Source organism: Phacochoerus africanus, chromosome 16 (genome assembly GCF_016906955.1).
Source record: "Phacochoerus africanus isolate WHEZ1 chromosome 16, ROS_Pafr_v1, whole genome shotgun sequence".
In the NCBI taxonomy this organism is placed as follows: domain Eukaryota; kingdom Metazoa; phylum Chordata; class Mammalia; order Artiodactyla; family Suidae; genus Phacochoerus; species Phacochoerus africanus.
In genome coordinates this window covers 40,388,364-40,404,388 of record NC_062559.1, presented here as the reverse complement: position 1 = coordinate 40,404,388, position 16,025 = coordinate 40,388,364, and the positions used below count along the sequence as shown (strand labels likewise).

General features: G+C 46.2%; 1 protein-coding gene across 1 annotated transcript; it reads left to right on the top strand.

Annotated features, from left to right (window-relative positions):
* The first annotated feature begins 4,100 nt into the window (after window positions 1–4,100).
* LOC125117680 (uncharacterized) lies at window positions 4,101–11,720 on the top strand. Its single transcript, XM_047763717.1, has 4 exons — window positions 4,101–4,279; window positions 4,818–4,967; window positions 7,429–9,084; window positions 11,573–11,720. Exons 2-3 carry the CDS (start codon window positions 4,826–4,828, stop codon window positions 9,075–9,077), a joined length of 1,791 nt encoding a protein of 596 aa, XP_047619673.1. The 5' UTR covers window positions 4,101–4,279; window positions 4,818–4,825; the 3' UTR covers window positions 9,078–9,084; window positions 11,573–11,720.
* The last annotated feature ends 4,305 nt before the right edge of the window (window positions 11,721–16,025 follow it).

Below are 16,025 nucleotides of genomic sequence, written 5' to 3'. Positions count from 1 at the left end.
CAGAAATTGAACCTGTGCTACAGCAGCAACCAGACATGCTGAAATGACAATACCGGATCCTTAACCCATTCCACCAAAAAGGAACCCCTATTTATTATTTTTTTTGTAATTACCATTGCAGCTGTCATGGAATACATCTGAACTGGCAGTTTGGTTGCCACAAAATTCTTGAAACTTGTTTGGAATGGGTTTGGTAGTTTTGTCCCACTTTAAAACTATACCTAAAGAGCCTAAGTAATCTGAAGCAGGTTCAGGAAAAATATGAGAGTATCTACATTGATTCTGGGTCATCAGAGCATTCAGATTGACCAGGTGGTATTTCAGGTTGGGAAGTGGGGGGACATTCTAATCTGGGTTGCAAGAGAATGAGTATCTTTGGTGGTCCAACAATATGGCATATTACAATATCCCTATGCTTCTGGAGTATATCAATGAGAATATATGGCATTTATTAATTGATGTAACTTCCCTCTCATATTAAACAAAGTCAATAAAAGTATAAGAAAAGGGTTTATTGCATTTAAGTCTGGCTGCCGAATTTGATGTGTAACCACAGGCTTATTTATAAGATCATATAATGCAATTAGTAGTAATGAATGATGCAAATTTTTTCAGAAGCTCTTCCACATTATAAATTTATAAATTTATTTATCTGCTATGTATTTTTTCTTCAGCTCCACCAATCATTTTTTGTAAAAACGGATTTCTTCTAAGCAAGATATCTTGGTTGGCGGTATCTTTCTTTTTCTTTCCTTCCTTCTCTCCTTCTTGTACTTTTCTTTTTTTTCAAGTGACTTGTATTTTAAATATTCATTTAAAAATACTTTTAGACTCCCATAGAAGCTGCAAATATAGTTCAGAGAATTTCCACTTACCTTTTACACAGCTTCCCCCAATAGCACCAGCCTATATCACAGCTCAATTACAAAACAAACAAGTTGACATTGGTGGTAGGGGCTACATGGGGCTCATTGTTAAAATGGCTCATTACGCTGACTCATGAGACTGACAACCTTGCTCAAGTGACATCCTGTTTTTGCCACTGGTACCTACTTTCCCAAGACTACGAGACCCCTCTACCATGTGACACCACACACTGCGGCTTTCTCAAGATTACAAAGACCACCCTACCACGAGATACCTCCAACTTTCTCATGACTATGTGACCACCAGAGTCCAGATGCAAGCAAATGATAAATTAACCTTCCCCCGCTTCAGAAAATCCAGTTTCCTTTCTGTGGGGTATAAGAAGGCCCCGCCAGAAGGGCGGGGAGCTGGCTCTTTTCAAGGGCCAGTCACGCTCTCCTTTTCCCTATAATAAATTTTCTTCTCTTTGCCTGAACACCTGGCTCGTTCTCTTTTTCTCCCTACTTGCTTTACAGTTGGTATAATATAGAAGGTCCCCCATACATCTTACCTGAACGTCATTGGTTTTCACCAGTACTTTTTTTGTTATAGGTATATAGTTCTAAGAAATTTTGTAAGGTGAGATCAGGATATAGAACAGGATCCAGGAGTAGGGTCCTTCACCACAAATAGCTTCCCTTGTATGACAGCTTATTGTCTCAATCTCACCCCAACTTACCCACTGGAAAACACTGATTTATTCAGCCTAATGTCCTTAAGATTTACCTAAGTTGTTCTGTACATCAATACTTCATTTTTTTTCTATCCCTGAATTTTTTTCCCATGGTATGGATAGAATTTTTAACCATTTTACACATTTACACACTGAAGAACATTTGTTTTTTTCTCTAACACTGCGTTTTGAAAAAAATATGAAAAGGAAACATCAATGACATTTCTTGGCTACTTAATAAACAGTGCCAGGTATGTATACATGTATGTGTAACTTGGTCCCCATGCTGTACAGTGTAAAAAACAAACAAACAAACAAACAGTGCCAGGTTCAAGAGTTTTATTGAACTCAATCTGCAGCCCCCTCCTCCTTCCCTGCCTGGGGCTGGGGGGCAGGGATGAAAGGTCCTGTGCTTTAATCCCAAGTTTGGTCTCTCTGGTGACCTGCCTCCTTCCTAGAGTTATCTAGGAGCCCCACCCCGAAATACCTCCTGAACATAAATCCTGAAGTGGTAGAAAGGGGCTTATTATGAATAACAAAAGACATCATTTGTGCATATCCCAACAACAACCCAAGTCTGCTGTTGAAATATAAATACCTAGTAGAGAGACCCGAGACAGATTTGGTGTGAGCAGTATGCTGGTTGCAGCTGAAGCCGTGAGAATGGGTGAAAATGAAGAGAGAGTCGGTGGAGTAAGAGGGAGAAATATTTAGGGCTATAATCTGGAGAATATGAACATTAAAGAGAGAAATATGGGAAGAGAGCGAGTAAAAGACTTTAAGGAGTATCAGCAGAGAGGCAGCCAGTCAGGCTGGTAGCTGGGAGGTGAGGTTGAGTGAAATGAGCTAAATCGTTTCCATGCCATTTAGCAGCAAGTGGTTCATTAGTGTCCTTGGTGATGGTGGGTGAGTGGGCGTAATGGTAACAAAATCTGGATTTGCAGCAAGTGAAGGACGAGGAGGTGGAGAAGGCTGAGTGTTTATGGCCCTTTACGAAGACACTTGCCCGTGGAGGGAGGGAAGTGGGAGAACTGCCTCTTTCATTACCTGAAGCATGGCAGCTGACATTGTTAGTTACCTGCTGGATCAATAACTATTCTCCACTCTTTCTTAGTCACAGCATCTAAGTTTATTCCAAGTGGCAATATGCCCTACACACAGAGGACAAGAGCATCTACACATCCTTCACCTGGTGGTAACCAAAGAGAGAGCACGTGAAGCTGCACGTGTTTTCTATTAGAAATCTTTTAAGAACAAGACTGATGACTGACTGGCTGACTGTGTGCCCCTTGTGGGGGTTCCTGCCCCCTCCCCCTTTTCCGCTTTAGCCATTTCCCTTATTTTTCTCCTGCTTTCTGCTTGCAGGGGGCATTTGGATAGAGAATCAAGTTGAATAAGGAAGCTGGTGCTAAGGATATTGGGATAAAGTGTGAACAGTCAGGGCCCGTTGTGGGACCAAGAACCAGCCCTGTGGCACCAGACCAGCCCTCAAGCAGTCCACTCCAGAGTTCTTTAGGACTCTGTTTCAGCAACTGCAACATCTGGCCAAACCCAGATAACGTGATAACGCAGTCATTTCAAACTTTCTTTTTTTTTTTTTTTTCATTTCAAACTTTCAGTGCCCCCCAGAAGTACTATTCCCGCCTCTCTTGATTGAAAATAATAGTAATGACAAGGTCATCAAAAGCTCAAGTACTTAAATCCCTGCCTTCAGGTCTCCATTTCCCTCCCCCCTCAAAGCCTTCCTTCTGTCCAAGGCCCAGCACTGGACCCAGGCTGGGCTCCTCTCTCCCGTCGTCCTGACATCCCTCTCCCTCCACATCAGTCGTGTCTCCCTGTCTCTCCATCCCAGAGACACAGAGAACTCAATCCCCGTCTTTCAAAAGCCAAACTCCTTACAACCCCAGGACGCCCCTTCACTACCTCCCATTCACTGTCCTATGGCTTTCCTTCCTCTCACGCACAGAGCACTCTGTAGGCGCCAGCGGCCCTTCCGAGATGCCCATCCGTCACCCACACACACGCCAGCGCCTTTCTGTCCCTCCACTTCCCCGCCAGTGGCGTCCCACCTGCAGGAGCCCCTTCCCCCGAGAGGCTGCTCTCCCCAGCATTCAGCAAACGTGTTCATCCCACCTCTGTGCCCCTTCCTCCTCTCAGGGCTGTCTGTCCTCCGCCCAGGATGGCCTCCTTCCTCTCTGCTTCTCCTCTTCCTTAAGCGTCAGCGGCTCTAGGCCCGAGGATGGAAAGAGACCAGGAGCTCAGAAGAGCAGCCACGACCTGTCGCAACTGCACACTCAGAGGAGGGGACGGTCCGGGAGAGTGAGATGGCCAGGAAGGGCTCTGTCCTCTAGAAAAGCAAAGGCCAGGGCGCCTCCGTGCAACAGGGATGTGCAGAAGCGGGGCCTGGGATTCACCCAGAAGAGGGTGCAGAGGACTGCTCGTCTCCACTAGGCCTCAGCAGGTTCTTCTAGAGCCTTCCGTGGGAGCCACCTGGCTTGGGAGCGCGCACAGGGCGCACGCGCTGGCTAACGGCTGGGGGCGGTACCTGCCAGAGAGGCTGCAGGTGCTCGTCCTAGTGCCCAGATAAAGGCGGAGCCTTCGCTACCAGCGGCGTAGGCTCTTTTCTCTCCGAGGTCCGACCTGTGCAGGTGGTGCGCAGCGCCACAGAGGCTCGCAGTCGCAGACTTGGAGGTAGAGCAGGTAGGTGTGGCAGGTGCGGCGAGTCGGCCGGCGGGGGTGCCGGAGGCGGGCGCAGGGATGGCGGTCGCAGGAACAGATTGGCCTGCAGGGAGGGGAGCGTGAGGAGATGCAGAGTCCTGCCCTGGACTCCAGGACTGAGGAGGGGTTGAGCCCAGGGTGGGGGCAGAGGGGCAAGCTGGAGAGGCTTCAGAGAAGGGGCGGGGGATGCAGCCTGGGTCTCAGCCCCTCCTTCCAGTTTGGCGCCTGATACTGGGTCCTCCTTGCCTTCAAGGCCTCATGTCTACAAGGTGCTACCGCCTGGGGAGTCTAGATTTGTTCAGCACTTGCAGCCTCTGGGCGCTGCCTCACTGGTCAAGCAGGGCCCAGAGGGCTGCGCCCCCTGTCCCCATCCCAAGTGATCTGGAAGAGAAAGTCAGGGACCTGCCACCCAGGCTCACAGTTCTGATGGGGGTTGAGCATGACTTTCTTCCTTCACAGAACTTTACAGGGCAGAGGGCGGCTGTCCTTCCCTAACTACTGACACCTACCTGTTTTTCAGCCTGGACAATGAACTTTGCAGGAAACAACGAAACTTTTGAGGGCAGTAACTCCAGACCTTTCTTTTATGTGCCCCCTATGACCCAGCAGCCTCACCTGGGTCCCTGGTACCAGAATGCCACCTATAATCCACTCTCCATTCCTGGGGCAGGTAAGGAATCTGAATCCTCAGAGGTTCAATGGGATTAGAGACCCTCCCTGTAAACCAAAGCCTGAAGGTTTTCTAACCCCTTTTTCCATGCCTCCCTTTCCTAGGCCTGTGCTGACACCAAAGAGATGGTGGCAGCACCGTGGGGCAGTGTTTGTAGTCCAGGGTCGCAGGAAACACTTGAATTCTAGCTTCATGCCAGTGACTCTGCTGAATACTACACATGGGTTCTCGCATTTGACCACAACAAGCCATGGGCGAGGCAGCATTGCTGTCCTTGCTTCCCACATGAGGGAACTGAGGCTCCCAGTCAGTGACCGGCCCAGGGTCACACAGTAGTCCAACCAGTCTCCTTATGCTCTGAGACCAGGCTGCTTGGCATAGGTACCTTAGAGCTCCTCGTCCCTATAATTTTTTCAGCAAGGCCAAAAAAATTGCTTTTTTTTTTTTTTTTTTTTTTAGGGCCACACCTGTGGCATATGGAAGTTCCCAAAGTAGGGGTTGAATTGGAGCTGCAGCCGCTGGCCTACACCAAAGCCACAGCAATTTGGGATCCAAGTCATGCCTGCAACCTACCCCACAGCTCATAGCAATGCCGGATCCTTGCGCGGTTCAAACCCATGTCCTCAGGGTCATTAACCGCTGACCAGGGATGGAATTCAACAAGGCCAAAAAAATTCTAAAATCTATTAATGTGAGGTTAGAAAAGCACCTTGGAGGAAGATGACAAATAAGAATTGAAAATATTTGGAAGGTAGTCATCTTGATTTAGTAGATAGAGATCTATTCAGATTGTCCATCTCTATTTGTGTGTTTTGGCAAATTGTCTCTTAAGGAATCCGTCTATTTTATCTATATGATTATATTTGTGGGAATAGGTTCATAATACTCATCTTTTTTTGCTTTATTTTTCCTTTTCTTTTCTTGCCTCACCTGCTGCATATGAAAGTTCCCAGGCTAGAGGCTGAATCAGAGCTACACCTGCAGGCCTACACCACAGCCACACAGCCCTGCCGGATCTGAGCCACATCTGTGACCTACAGATTCAGCAACACTGAATTGTTAACCCTCTGAGTGAGGCCAGGGATTGAACCCACATCCTCAGGGACATTATGTTATGTTCTTAACCTGCTGAGCCACAGCAGGAACTCCAGTAGTATTCATTTCTTTTAAAGTCCATGGGATCTTTAGTGATGGATCCTCTTTCATTTTTTTCCCCCTTTTTCAGCCACACCTGTGGCATATGGAAGTTCCTGGGCCAGAGATCAAGTCCAAGCCAAAGTGGTGACCTCTGCCACAGCTGGATGGAACTGGTGCCTCCAGAAAGACAAGCCAGATCATTAACTCACTGTGCCACAGCAGGAACTCCTTTCATGTTTGATTTTGGTCATTTGTGTCTTTTTGTTTTTTTACATTCATTCAGATGTGCTCTAAGCAGACATTTCATGATTTGTATACTTTTAAATCTGTAAGTGTGTCTTATGGCCCACTATTCAGAATATTTTGGTGAATGCCCACGTGAGTGTGGGAAAAAAATGTGTACTCTGTTGGGTGAACTAGTCTGTAGAGGTCAGTTATGTCCAAATGGTGCTTTGGGGTTCAGCGAGCCTTACTGAATTTTTTTTTTAAACAAGCTGCATCTGTCAGTTTCTGATATAGATGTGTTAAAGTTTCCAACAATGGATTCATCGTCTCCTTGCAGTTCTATGACCTCGCTTTCTGTTAAGTGCATACACACTAGGGATTGTTATGTGTCAGTGAAAAAAATGACCTTTTCTTCTCAGTTTCTCTGAAATACTTCCACTTTTTAAATTGTTTTTATTTGGAGTTCCCGTCGTGGCGCAGTAGTTAACGAATCCGACTAGGAACCATGAGGTTGCGGGTTCGGTCCCTGCCCTTGCTCAGTGGGTTAACGATCCGGCGTTGCTGTGAGCTGTGGTGTAGGTTGCAGACGCGGCTCGGATCTCGCGTTGCTGTGGCTCTGGCGTAGGCCAGTGGCTACAGCTCCGATTCGACCCCTAGCCTGGGAACCTCCATATGCCGCTGGAGCGGCCCAAAGAAATACCAAGAAAAAAAAAAAAGAAAAAAATAAATAAATTGTTTTTATTTGTTTTTGGTCATTTTTGTTTGTTTTTGTTTTTTGCTTCTTAAGGCCACACCTTTGGCCTATGGAAGTTCCCAAGCTATGGGTCAAAGCATAGCTGCAGCCAGAAAACATTACAAAGGTGTGTTAGGAGCTGCTGGGACTTGGGTTCAATCCCCAGCCCAGCACAATGGGTTAGGGACCTGGCATTGCCACAGCTGCAGCTTAAGTCCTTTGCATTGGTAACTGAGGAGGTAACAGAAGACTAGGCGGTAGTCCTGTGGTGGATTGGAACAGTCGTGTCTCTGCAGGTGTACACTGGCTGAATGTTGTGACTGGCTGCAGGAGACAAAATGGCTAACTAATGCTTTCTCTTTCTAGGTTTCACAAACGGAAGTCTGTATTTTCCATATGCTGTGGTGTTCAATGAGTATCCTGGCTTCCTTGTCCCTCTGTCCCCATTGCCCACTGCTCTTAATCGAAGACCCATAGTCCCTCTGTATTATAACACAGCACCATTTCGACAGTGTGGTGGCTATTGGGAAAAAATGAAAACTAAAGACACACAAACAGAAACTGAACCTCAACAGGCTGAGAACTTGAATGAGAAGCAGGACACGTACTCAGAAGGTGACAGCTGTGATGTAGGAAGGGCGACCAGTGTCCCTACAGATACCTTGAAAGAAACTATGCCATCGTATGATGTGGCATATGGTAAAGCCATGCCAGGGAATGAGGTGCAGTACAATGGGATTTCATATAGTTCCTGTGAAAGTAGAGGTGTGCTCTATGATCCTCATGAGGGGAAAGACCTCATGACCTTGAGTGAAGAAAGAAAGGGATATGCAGTTGATTCCCAAATCCCACCACTTCCAAATGTAGTGAAAGACAGAGATGTGAGCCAGAATACCCTGAATTCAAAATTGTACCAATCCGTTGGGAATATCAACAAGCTCCAGCAGGAAAAGCCACCTTGTGCCAGCATGGAAGCTGTTAAGCACCTGAACCTACATTCAGAATCTCAGAAACCCCTTACTGTAGGGAAAAGTATGCCAGAGAACAGTAGTGGGAGCCATGGCTCCCCTGAGAATGTGGGTGAAGAGGTAGAGAGCAATAGCTACCCTGAGAGAGGTGCTTCTTCCCCAAACTTGTTGGCCCAGGTCAACAAAGTAGATGAGGCCATCCAGTGTGATATGAGTTGGTGGTGTGAGGTGCAGTCTGAGAATTCCCATGAACTTTCACCAGAAAGCGCAAGAGAGGGAGCAGAGCAGATGGGGTGTAGGGATGAGGTGGAGACCAATAGCCCGGAGGGGCACACTTACCCCCCAACCTGGTTGGCCCAGTTCAACAAGGTAGATGAGAGCAACCAGTGTGATATGAGCTGGTTTGAGTCACAGGTACGGAAGTCCCCCCAGCAGATGCTCTCCAGAGGTGAAGAGGCATCACCAGATTGCAGAGCCAAGGCATCATGGGAAAAACTAGTCACAAACAGGAAATTAAGTGCAGATAAAGAAGTGCTTATGAATGATGAGATTGGGGAGGTGTATAATGAGAACTTCAAAACATGTGCAACAATTAAGACTGTGAGAGGCAGGAAGCTGAAAGATCTGAGCACCTTCTCAAATGTTAAGACAGTCTGTCTGTTGAAGAAAAGTGCTGCCTTGAACATTGTGATTCCTGAGGATTCAGGAGACTCTGAGTTGGAAGAGGAAGAAGATGAAATGGATGAGGTCGAATGCCTCCTTGAAGAAGTGAGTCTACAAAGCCCTCTGAAGGCTTCTAAAGGAAGGTCTTACCAGGAGGCTGGAAGGATGCTCAGGGTGCCACCTGAGAGCGCTGTCCCTACCCAACTTATTGTATGGCCCACCAGAAATAAGTACAAGTTAAAGCATGGTGAATGTGAATGTGTCCCTGTGTTTTACCAGTTGAAACGACAGGATGGCAGTGAAAGCAGTGGTGACAGGCTCCGAAGCAAACACACCATGGCCAGACTGGAAGGAGTGGCACCCAGGAGAGCCTCCCACAAATGACTGGAATGTAAGTGACTAGTGGGCTCATATTCTATTTGGTTGTTGTGCCAGCTTCATACCAGGTCCTGGATGCAAAGGCAGCCATGGGTCCACAGTATTTCTCCATTTTGAAAGTTATGTTGTCACTTAAGTTGTAGGTGTGCACATTCATGGGATTTGCAAAGAATTCTAAGAGCTCCTGCATTCTAGGAAATTGCAGTGTAATTTGAAAGAGTGCTCTAGCAGAAGATGAGCTGGGTGGTGGCGCTAAGGAGAGTTGGGCTGGGACAGGAGGACATAGATCTAGCTGGATTGCGAGGAATGGACGGTCCATGTGAAGGCAGAGAATTTTAACATAGATTTACAATCCGTGGTTGGATAGAAACAGGAGGAGGTTTGCTGTGGGAGTGGAGACAGTAGCATGAGCTCAAGAGGGCAGCCAGGGCAGGATTTTGTTTGAGAACGTCTTACCAGAGGGGAGACCTGTGAGGAACTGGGAAAATGGCTAAGAATGGGTTAAAGTGGTAGTTTTTCTCTTCACTTGCAGATTTGTATCCTGTAGGCAATAAGGGGCTAATCCAGATTGAGTAGAGAAGTGAGATAGATATGTGCTATAGAGAGTATTTTATAGGAGGAATTAGAGTGCAGAGTGCCTGTGTGGCTGAAAGCCTTGTATAAAGTCAGTTTTATTCAATTAAAAGTATTGTAATTCAACACAACAAAGTGGCGAGGGTCCTAACTCACAAAGGAAAATAGAGACATGGAGAAGACTAGGACAATTGAATCTTCAAAAAAGGGTTGGAGGTGTTCTCATTGTGGTTCAGCAGGTTAAGGACCCGACATTGCTTCCAAATGATGCTGGTTCTATCCCTGGTCTCACTCATTGGGTTAAGGATCCGGTGTTGGCATGGCTGTGGTGTAGGCCTCAGCTGCAGCTCTCATCCGACCCCTGCCCTGGGCACTTCCACATGCTGGAGGTGTGGCCGTAAATAGAAAAGATAAATGGCAGCATTTTTGTAAACACCACCATGTTTGGAGCATTTCATATGTGAGCCCTTTGCCATGATGTCTAACATTATAAAATTGATAGTTAGACTAAAACACTGGCCACAATACCATTAGTCTTCTCAGTCTTACTTGCCTCTGCCTTCCCACGTCACTGCCCATCAGTACATGTGTGACTATTTTTCTATCTTGGGAAGTAGCATTGGTTGTAAACTTACTCTCCAGCAAGCCCCTAATACTGTAGTTGAGCAGTTTTCAGCGCTTTTTCTTTTGGCCATGTCTGAAAGTAAGTCTCCCCGAGTCTTCCTGTGAAGCAGATACTGGGAACTTCAGTTGATTCCAGGTTAGAGTCAAGATTTTAATCTCCAGGTTGAAGGCTCTTTTCTTTAGATTGTGTCTTTTATTTTTGCCAGATGATACATTTTACTGCCAGGAACAATAGAATAGTATAGAGTAGTATCATAAAAAGTGAGTTGGTTTTCTGGAACGATGTGTTTTTGAATTGCTTTTTTTTTTAACATTGATTTTTTTTTAGACACTTTATTTTTTATCTTGAGTATGATTATTTTTTCTTTTTTTTGGCCATGCTTGCATCATGAGGAAGTTTCCAGGCCAGGGGTCAAACCTGTACCTCCACAGTAATCCGAGGCACTGTAGTCAGATTCATAATCCACTGCACCACAGTGGGAACTCCTGTTATTTTACAAATATTTTATAATTTATTTGTACACAATTTTATTTTATTGATTGATTGCTTTTTAGGGCCACACCCACAGCATAAGGAGGTTCCCAGGCTAGGGGTCTAATCAGCTACATTGCAGGCCTGCGCCACAGCCACAGCAATGCCAGATCTGAGCCATGTCTGCGACCTATGCCACAGCTCATGGCAGCACCAGATCCTTAACCCACTGAGTAAGGCCAGGGATTGAACCTGCAATTTCATGGTTACTAGTTGGATTCATTTCTGCTGCACCACAACGGGAACTCCTGTATACAATTTTAGAGGTTGTTTCCCAATATAGATATTACAAAATATTGGCTGTATTCCCTGTGTTGTACAATATATCCCTGAGCCCTGTGGAATGGTATTTTTATGCTAGTTTTCACATTTAATTCCTAGTGCTGTTAATGGTAGTATATTGTGGATTATGTAGGATTTTGTGAATTATCCTGGTGGCTTCACCCTTCATGTACTAGTTTAGAGCTGGGTACTAGAAGCTTGGTAGGACCCTTAAGCCTTAAGGCCAGTGGCTTAACAGGCTTCCCTTCACTCTTAAGATATCTCTGCCTCACCTCAACTCCTAGCCCTAGAGCAGTGGCTTGACAGCCTTTTAAAGGTCCATCTGGCCTTGCAGTGGTCATAAAAAGAAGAATGACTACTAAGCTCAGGCAAAATGTTAAGGCCTTTGGCTTTATCCTAAAAATGGAAACTAAAGATAATGGTAATGATTCTCCATATAACATCATTACGCAACGGAATTAAGGAACTGTATCCTATTGTTTTTTCATAGGAAACAAATTGCTAAGTTCCAGCTACAAGAAAGAGCTAAATATTGCATCACCATGATGGATTATAACATGTGTCTTCTTTCTTGATTCAAACTATTAAAGCTACACTGACAAAAAGAAAATGTAAAACCTTTGGAATTAAAAGTGGTAATCAGCAAATACGTTGGATTGCAAAAGTGTGATTCTTGAGCATTTTCCTCCTCTCTCAAAAGGGCTACCTCACTTGTGACACCAGTAGAATTGGATCATTCATGAATAGCTCTATCTTGTCATCTCCGGGGACTTTCAGATAAGGAGAAGGATGGAGGGGTTAACGACAGAATAAGATTAAGCAGTCCCTCTTTATAGAAACTATCCTGGGGATAGAGAGGACGCCTACTCACTGTTTATTAATGGAGGCCAGGCACACAGCAGACCCCTGACAGGAACACTGACAGGTGTGTGGAAGGGCGGGTTGTCACATGCTCTTGCATCTAGTGTCTGCTCCTAGAAACAAAGGAAGTTTTAGGCAAGCAAAACTTGTTTGTACCCAAATCCTAGAATCTGGATGGTCAATGTGTGGAAACAGTTTTCTGCCAATAAATGGTGCATGTTGTCTGAATAGGGACTCGAAAGGTTTATGCGTGCTTGAAGACTCCTAGGTTATTTGAAAGAAGGTGGCGTGGCAGAAGTCGGGGTGTTCCAGGTATGGGAGGCAATAGAAGTGCCACCAGGAATGTCTGTCCTCATTATGGGGACCCATGGATGGGACTGGCCAGTGTTCCCTCTCAAGTAAGCTGTGTGAGCATATCCTTTGCTGTGCTTGTAACTCCCTATAACTCACCTGGTGCTTCTGGACGGTATGACAGGATTGTAAAGCGTGATAGCAGTGTGGGCAGAGACAAGCAAAAGATGGGGTTTCCAAAGCTGGGCTTAGTAGAAGGTTTGTGATTTTGCCTAGCTTACTCCTACTTCAGACCTGCTTTAAGTAACTCTAAGAAAATGGTTCTGGCCTGTATCCCTACCCATGGCTGGCTGGATAAGGTGATCCTCATGCGTTATCAATGCACTGTTGGCACTTTACTAGCAGTTGTTGCTCTCTTGCATACAGTACATTTTTGGATGATACTGATTGCTGTATACTCAGTAGTATCCTCAAGTAGTTGTATGAAGACCTGCATTTGGGGTACAGCATCATAAAGGATAGCTTAGTTTTAACTTAAGATGAACCCATTTTTGCCCTGTGGTCACTGTCTCCCTAGCATGACAAGCCCATCATAGCACAACTGAACTTCAGAGGTAGGTAGTTGAAGGTAGGAATCCTGGAGGTAGGATGCATTGGTTGGAGTAACAAAGGATTGGGTAGGAAGGGTTCCAAGCTTCCTTTGCAGATCTTAATATCAGGTGTGTGTCCTACAATTTAACTCAATGCTGGCACTATCTACCTGGAAATAGCCTCAGGTTCCACGTGTTAAGGACCTGGTTCAGGACGGTGCCATGTGCCTCCTCCCCTCAGATTCCATGCAGAAACCAGGTTTTCACCTGTGCTTCTGATAGACTGGCTACAGATTGGAGGTCTCAGCTCCCCCTAACCTTGGGTTCGACTAATGTGCCATGTTACTGGTTTGTTATAAAAGGCTAACTCAGAGACAGCCCGATGGAAGAGATGCAGAGGGTAAGAGGCACAGAGCAACTCGGAAGCTCTCTGACCCGCTCTTGGGTTGTGATGGTGGCTCCATCACCTGGGCATGCTTGATGAACTCGCTGGCCATTGGGAACTGGTTCAAGCCCCAGTGCCTCTCCTCTTCCCCCAGATCAGGGGGTGGGACTAAAAGTTCCGGCTCTGTTCAGTTTGGCTTTCCGGGCAATCAGGCACTCCCCCCACATCTTTAGTGCTTTCAAGAAGTCACCCTGTGAACATAAACCCAGTTGTGGTGGAAAGGAGTTTGTTATGAATAAGAAGACGCCTATTTCACCTTTATGAACCTCTGTCACGAACTGAGGGCAAGAGACCAAATATAACAAAAAATGCTCCTATTGCTCTTACCTCGTATGAGATTCCAAGGGTTTTGAGAGCTGAGGGCCAGAAAATCGAAGAATGACAAGTAGGAAACAACTGAAGTGATAGAGCCATGGTTAAATGAATCATAGGTTCCTTAAACCAAGGAATTTTGTGGCCATTTAAGGCTTGCTGTAAGCAGTAAGACTGCTAAGTTACAGTAAGTGAAGCAAAGTCATAGAACAATTATTGCAACTAATTCAAAACTGTGCCTATGTGTTTGGTAATGCATTTTTTTAAGAGATATGGAAGGCTTTATCAAACCATTAGAAGTAGACTCTTTTTCTTTGTCTTTTTAGGTCCACACCCACGGCATATGGAGGTTCCCAGGCTAGAGGTCCAATCACAGCTACAGCTGCCAGCCTATGCCACAGCCACAGCAATGCAGGATCTGAGCTGCCTCTGCGATCCACACCACAGCTCAGGGCAATGCCAGATCCTTAACCCACTGGAGCGAGGCTGGGGATTGAACCCGAGTCATCATGGATGCTGGTCAGATTCCTTTATGCTGAGTCACAATGGGAGCTCCTTAAAATAATTTTTAAATGCTGGTGGCAATATAGCAGTCAAGAGGAAAAAGGAGTTTAATGAGATGGGATAATGAAAGGAGGAAGAGTCCCCAAAGGAACAGGAGGAGATGAGGACAGCCTCAGTAGTAGCAGGAGTAGCTGACATTCACTTAGCAACTGAAATGTGCCAAAGTGGGTCCTAAATGCTTTACAAGACCAAGTTGCTTGCTGGTTCTATGAGGTGAACAGTGTCAGTCAAGGAGATGGAGGCGCAACTTGCCCAATCCGAGAGCCCGTGAATGGTGCAGCGGGGACTCAAAACCAGGTAGTCTGGATCCAGAGCCAGTGCTCTCACTCACTGCCCTCGACTGCTGGCTGATAGTCGGGGTCCACAGCACAGGTGGAGGGCTGGCCTGACAGGAAGAGACAAGCCTGACTGAACCACTGTATTAATTTTCTCTGGCTGATAACAAATGACCACAAACTTAACGGCTTGAAACCACCATTCGGTATCACACACCTCCACAGTTCTTAAATCTGGGCAGGTTCCACTGGGTTCTCAGCTTAGCATCTCACAAGACCAAAATCAAGATGTCACCAGGGCTGGGCTCACACCTGGAGTGAGGTTGGCAATGCTGAGTTCCTTTTGGCCCTAGGACTGAGTTTCTCATTTCTGTGCTCTTAGGCAGGGGCTTTTGATTAGTTTGCTGCAGTGAGGAATTAGGGTCTACTGCATTCCCTACCTTGTAGCCTTGACCTCGTCTATATCTATAAAGTCAGATATAGAACACATGGCACATGGAATCTTCTAGGCTTGAAATCTGACTTCCTATCTTGTGACCAGTTGGCGAAAACTCTGGAATTTTAAAGGGCTCTTATGATTTGGTCAGGAGCATCCACATAATTTCCCTTTCCTTGTGGTTATGCAATAATCATCGGAGTAGAAGTCATCACATTTAAGTGCTGGAGAATAGGGAGAAAATCCTGGGGCCATTTTAGAATTCTGTCTACCACAGCTGTGATGATGGGTGGGGGGAGGTCTTGGTGAAAGAAGTTCTGAGGGTTTGTAATGCCTTCCTGGATAGGACTTGAAAATGCTCAGCTTGAAGGGAGATGTTCCAGGGTGAAGGTCTGAATAGCTGACTGGCAAACCAAGTCTGCTACTCAGGCTTACAGGATGAGTTTGGAGATGAATTTGTGGGGGTACAATCTATGTGGCTGGATGATTTTCCTCTAGCAATCTGGATAGAGGTGCAGAGGTCTGCGGTGCTTCTGAGAAAGCTTGGCCAAAAGGACCACAGGTCAAGGGAGATGACAGGCTTGAGTGAGGGCCTCGGGAATCTAGACCAGAAAGAGAAGACAGAGAAAAGCATAGTGAGGGAGCAGTGACGGTAGTTAACTTGCAAGAGCTGCAGGGCATGGCCAGATTCCAGTGAAAGCAGGACGTGGAGGATGTCCAGGAAGAGGGTGAAGACACACTGCAGTGGTTCTCCAGGTGTGGTCCCCAGACCTGCAGCATTAGCAGCATTTGGGGACTCGTTATGGAAGTGTGGGAGCACGGGGACCTATCTGTGTTTCAACAAGCACTCCAGCTGATTTTCGTGTCCCGAAGGTGTGAGAGTCATTAATGCAGAGTCTTATTGTTTTAGAATTAATCTCCATGAACCATGAGTGGGACAGTAGGAAATTCCCAGAGACGAGAAGAGGCTGGGACTGGGTAGGTAACATTGTGGGACAAAGAGAAGAGGGCAGAGGGCCCATCCTGTGCATGCAGAGCTGGATGCCAAGGGTAAGTTTAAAGCATGCCTAAATTAACAGGCCTCAGGGTTCCCAGTAATAACAAGCCCTGGTGATTCCAGTCTGGACCAGTTATGTTACTGAGGTACTATTCCAAGGCCAAGACCAGGA

What these genes read in the sequence shown, in the direction of transcription:
- LOC125117680 (XM_047763717.1), top strand. Translation starts at nt 4,826, where the DNA reads ATGAACTTTGCAGGAAACAACGAAACTTTTGAGGGCAGTAACTCCAGA. An exon ending in ACTCTCCATTCCTGGGGCAG is followed by an intron (nt 4,968 to 7,428) that starts GTAAGGAATCTG and finishes TTCTCTTTCTAG; the next exon opens with GTTTCACAAACGGAAGTCTG.